The sequence below is a fragment of the Microtus ochrogaster genome, chromosome 10 (assembly GCF_000317375.1).
Source record: "Microtus ochrogaster isolate Prairie Vole_2 chromosome 10, MicOch1.0, whole genome shotgun sequence".
NCBI lineage: Eukaryota > Metazoa > Chordata > Mammalia > Rodentia > Cricetidae > Microtus > Microtus ochrogaster.
Window position 1 is genome coordinate 79,929,664 of NC_022016.1, and position 5,711 is coordinate 79,935,374.

The 5,711-nt window shown below is 41.3% G+C and overlaps 1 protein-coding gene across 2 annotated transcripts in view; it reads left to right on the forward strand.

Moving 5' to 3' along the window:
• Positions 1–5,711, forward strand: part of Stil (STIL, centriolar assembly protein) — a 49,176-nt gene that overhangs the window by 22,237 nt on the left and 21,228 nt on the right. The window contains exons 10-11 of one of the 2 annotated variants that reach the window (XM_005353603.3): positions 2,021–2,132; positions 4,130–5,068. In XM_005353603.3, coding sequence (XP_005353660.1) covers positions 2,021–2,132; positions 4,130–5,068 — 1,051 coding nt within the window. The remainder of the gene's footprint in view (positions 1–2,020; positions 2,133–4,129; positions 5,069–5,711) is intronic. The other variant, XM_013348508.2, reaches the window with a different exon arrangement.

A 5,711-nucleotide genomic window follows, 5' to 3' on the forward strand; every position in this document is an offset into this window, starting at 1 on the left:
CTCTCCAGCCCCTCTCTTTTTCATTTTGAGGAAGAATTCAACTTATGTAGAACAGGATACTTTTTAGGAACCTCACTAATTCTAAGCTCTCTTACTTTATTATTGCTCACTTTTCCCTAAAGCATCCTAATGAGACTTTGTTTATTAAGATGAAACAAGCAACAACAACACCCTTATGCACATACATTCTAAATCTTTACCCCCCCCCCCAACACAAAATCTTTGATCTTAAACCTTAATTTAACCTTTGAAACTTGGTGCCAACATTAAAATTTTTTCTTCCCTCCTTCCTTCTCATTAGTGCTGGGATTGAGCCCAGGGTTTACACGTACTAGTCAATCACTTTACCACTGAACTATATCCCCAACCTTATCAGAGTTCCTTTCTTTGGGTGGAGCATGCTCTCTGGGATACAGTGACTACAGCTGACTAAATAGGAGGTGTACTCCATTTTAAGTATGTTCCCACTGTATATATTAGCACACAGGAAAAGGGGATGAATAAGAGCTGGTGTAATGACATCTATATGAAAATGCTATAAAAATAAATAAACTATAACTTTGTATAATAACTTAAAAATTAATTTTAAAAAGAACTTAGGAGCCAGCAAGATGGCTCAGTGGGTGAAACAAATTGTTTTTCAACTCGAGGGGCTGGAAAGATGGCTCAGAGGTTAAGAGCACTGACTGCTCTTCCAGAGGTCCTGAGTTCAATTCCCAGCACCCACATGGTGGCTCACAGCCATCTGTAATGAGATCTGGTGTCCTCTTCTGGCCAGCAAGCATATGGACAGACAGAACACTGTATACATAATAAATAAATTTTAAAAAAATTGTTTTTCAACTCGAATGACGTGACTTTTGATCTCTAGGTTTTACTTGATATGAGAGAATTTGATATGCCTCACACCTTTAAATCCCAGCCCTTGGGAGGCAGAGGCAGGAGGATCTCTATGAGTTTGAGGCCAGCCTGGTCCACAGATTGAATGCCAGGGCAGGCTTCAAAGCTACATAGAGAAACCCTCTCTCAAAAAAAAAAACAAACAGAGAGAGAGAGAGAGAGAGAGAGAGAGAGAGAGAGAGAGAGAGAGAGGGAGGGAGGAGAGAGCAAGAACCAAATTCTGAAAGTTGTTCTGTGACTCCTGTGTGTTGCACATACGTACACATGATACACAAAATAGGTTTTTTAAACGTAATAATGCTTTTTTTTTTCTGAGACAAGTTCTTACCTTGCCTAGCCTGGAAGTCACTATGTAGAGCATAGAGATCTGCCTGCTGCTGTGCGGGTATTAAAGTCATGCACCACCCCACCCACCCATGTTTTTTAAAAGTACACAGAAAAACATAATTCGGTGGTTTTCCTTGTTATCACAGTGGATGTTTAATACAGTGTGTCTTAACAAATTTGTATTTCTGTAACAAATAAAATAGCTGATAGAACAGCTATTAGAACAGCTATTAGGTAAAGGTTATTTTGACTCATTGTTTCAGAGTGATTTCAGTTCTTACTGGGGAGGCATGGTGACATGAGTGTCTCCATCCAACAGCGATGGGACTTCACATGGGGGGCCAGGAGACGTAAGGCAGGACAGAGTCAAAAGCAAAGGTGGCATTCAAAGGTCCACCCTAACTGACCTACTTCCAACAGCCACTACCTCCTGAAGGTTCTGTGGTCTTCAAAATACTACAAAAGTACTACGGAGTCCATTTCACGCTATAATGCACGTTCTTTCTATGTTGTTGAGTGTGGTCAACCAGAAGGTGTTCAGTGACACCTTCTGTACACTGATGTACTGTAACATTTCAAAAAGTAGGGCTACTTTGAGTGATTGGGTAAATGGGGCAGTTGATAACTAACCCTGGGTAGACCAGCTTTCCTGGTAAACTAACACTGATCCAAGAAAGTCATCTGCAGCTGTCAGGTACTAAATTGTATGTATTAGTATTTACTAAATGACATTGTCACATTTCAACCAACCCTGGCTGACTGAAGGGTTTTTGTCTCCTCTTCTACTCTTTAGATCTCCTCAAAAAATATCTCCTGGGAAAATATCCAGAAATAAACCTGATGCTGACTTTGAAGATGACTTTTCTCCAAGACCGATTCCCAGTCCTCACCCAGTGAGTGAGAAGGTAGTACGCTCAAAATGAACTCACCTTCAGCTAGAAATCTTATATAGTAAAACACTTAAATACCACCTCATTCTTATATATGGATCGTCCTAGCTATTATATGATTATATCTCTATGTAGGAATGTATGTATATATCTCACAGGTACATATAATTAAGTAATGGTATATACATATATTCACATAAGAATGTGTACGTAAGTGTAAGGAAACGGAGGTTTCAGCTGGTTAGCTGTTCATGATCCACATACTAGTAAGCAGACAACTGGCATTGCCATTCTGGGGCTTTGGCTTCGGCATTGGTGCTTCCAGCACACAAATGGACTCTGCTTTCTCTCACCCGCTCCTGACGTTAGCTTTGTTATTGTACTCAGAGAAAACATCCTGCTTGCATTTAGAGGTGCCAATAACTCTTGCTTGTCATACTAGTGAGCTATTTTAGAAATATTTACCTTAATTGGACTTAACTGAAAGGAAAAGAAATGGAAAAGATTTTAAAAAATTAGTATGGTTGGTGACTTTCCCTTGAGACGTCCACACCCACACTGTTGATGTTTTAAATTTCTTCCCAAGCATCACTTTTTCCCTCTCTCTCTTTTTAAAGGTTTATTTGTTAATTTTGTAATGTACATTGATATATATATATATATACATATATATATTCTGTGTGAGGGTATCAGATCCTCTACAACTGGATTATAGACAGTTGTTAGCTGCCATGTTGGTGCTGGGAATTGAACCTGGTCCTCTGGAAGAGCAGCCAGTGTTCTTAACTATTGAGCCATCTCTCCAGCCCTTTATTTCTTTCTCTTAACCCTCAAGCTTAAAATCTGTATTGCAATTTCCAACACTGCTTCAAAAAAAATTGTCACAGATTTTTTGTTGGCTCCCATCTCTTTTATTTACTATAAATGAAAGAACTAGTCGAGCGACGTCAGCGGAGAGTGTCCTGAACTATTTATTGGAGTAGGTGTTTGGTTTGTTCTTCTTTTTTGTTTTTGGTTTGTTTGTTTGTTTCTTCTTTTGGTTTCTCTGTGTAGACCTGGCTGTTCTGGAATTCTCTTTGTACACCAGGCTGGCCTCAGACTCAGAGATCCACTGCCTGGCAGAGTGTTATTTCTTTAAGAAACATTACATGGGCTGCTGTATTTGTTGAAGCATTCTGCCTGGTAATTTTTTGGCAAGTGAGGGTAAGATACACTTTTTCATGTTTTTGTTCTGTAATCTAGACAATGTCGATCAGTGTCATAATAAAGGAATTCCATTTTAAATAAGTTTAGGAGCCTGGGGTGGAGTAGGGGAGTTGGGGAGGTGGCACATGCCTTTAATTCTAGCGGGAGGCAAAGGCAGGTGAGTCTCTTGAGTTAGCCAGCCTGGTCTACAGAGTGAGTTCCAGGACAGGCAAGGCTATGTAGAGAGATCTAATGTTTTAGTTAGGGTTTTTATTGCTGTGAAGAGATACCATCACCATGGAACCTTAAAAGGAAAACATTTAACTAAGGTGACTTGCTTGCAGTTTCAGAGGTTTCCCTTCTCATCATGGCAGGGAGCATGGTGGTATGCAGGCTAATTTTGCTGGCTCCATCTTGACTTGCAGGGAACAGGAATTTGACTGTGACACTGGGCAAGTATCCTGGTCATAGGAAACCTCAAAGCCAGTTCACAGTGACAAACTTCTAGCAAGGCCATTCCTACTTCAACAAGGCCACACCTCCTAATAGTGCCACTCCTTATGAAATTTATGGGGTTCAAATACATTCAAACTACCACCCCTAATCTCAAAAAAACTCAATAAGTCAGGGGAATATTCTCCTGTGTTCGAGGGCAACAGCCTTGTTTATTCTCACAGTTGTATCTCTGCTACCCAGAAAATATTTGTTGTTGGTCTAAGTAATGAATAAATCTTAATATGTAATTGGATAACACTTGGGAAATGCGTGTGTAAAGGAAATAGAGCAAATAAGTTTCCTAAGAATTTCCTCTTTGTGTCTATTTCCAGATTTCTAAGATCCAGCCATCTGTCCCTGAACTCTCGCTTGTGTTAGACAGCAGCTTCACAGGCTCGAGTTCCCAGACTAACCCGCTGGAAACGATGACTGTGCAGAATCCTTTGTTGATGAGGCCATTGCAGCCTGAGCTTTGTGATGACAAGCACAGCTCAGAAGCTGACGCTGGGGATCCATCCCTGAAGGGACAACCAAATCAGCTAAACCAGGATGCTGCTCTGAGACAGTCCAGAGGGAAGCAATCACCTACCTGCAAGAAAGAAAGGCTCCATCTCAGAAACGCCAATGTTAAACCGTTTCTTAATGCACCGTCTCCTGAGGTATCTGAGAAACTTCCAGCAGTTTCTGCTGGAAGCATGCAAAAGGAAGACTATCCTGTGAGACCCTCCACAATGAATTCTAGGCAGCCCTCACTTGCTTCACAAGCTCACCCACACAATTTTGTTTTTTCACCCCATAATTCAGCAAGACCAATGGAACTTCAAGTACCTACGCCTTCACTGCCATCTTACTATTCCACAAACATCTGCAACTGTTGTCAACGTCACAGCCATATTCAGTATAGTACAATAAATTCTTGGCAGGGAAATACAGTAGGGTCCGTTCAAGACCTCCGAAATGAAGCCCTTCCAAAACATGCATTATTTCCTTCAAGTGGATGTCCATCTCTGTGTCATAATGCCATCTACTCTTCCAGCAGCCCTGTGGCCATGAAACCTCAGGGAGGCATGGGTGGTTATTCTCCCCACAACAATGGAGAGCCATCCCCTGTGGCAGGACCTTCACATGTGGACTCATGTGTGCCACAGACTTGTGCCATGTGCATGCACACACCCAGCACGGTGCCAGACAATGGCATGATGGGACTATCTCCTGATGCATATCGCTTTGTCACAGAGCAAGACAGGCAGCTGAGACTACTTCAGGCACAGGTTTGTGAAGCTTTCTTGATACTCTTAAATTTTTTTTAAAGATTTATTTAATATTCTGCCTGCATGTATGCTTGCAGGCCAGAAGAGGGCACCAGGACTCAATATAGATGGTTATGAGCTACCATATGGTTGCTGGAAATTGAACTCAGGACCTCTGGATGAGCTGCCAGTGTTCTTAACCACTGAACCATCCCTCCAGCCCCCATGTGGTCTTAAATTATTAATATATTTCCTTAATATCTGGCAACTCTACAGTGAGTTATGCTTTATAGCAGTGTAGAATACTAGGCCCACAAAGGCCTTAGAAGCTGAATTCTCGTCCCTCTTGTTTCACAGATAAAATGAGAATTAGAGAGAATAATTTAACTCTGCTCCGATTTGCTGGTTAGTAGGGTAGGACCAGAGAACAAGCCTTCTGTTTGTAGATCTTAACCTATAACTTAAGTGCATTTTCTTTCCGTTTCCTCTAAAGCTTTATGTACAGCTGAATACAAAGGCTGGCATGTCTCTAGTTTGCCAGCCTGTATGCGTATTCACCTTAGCCAGTGGGTCTTTAGGGCCTTGCTTTCTACTGTATTGAGACCAGTTAACTCTGTGTGTCTGCTGGTTTTTATTTGTGTTGGTTTTGGACACACAGTCTCAT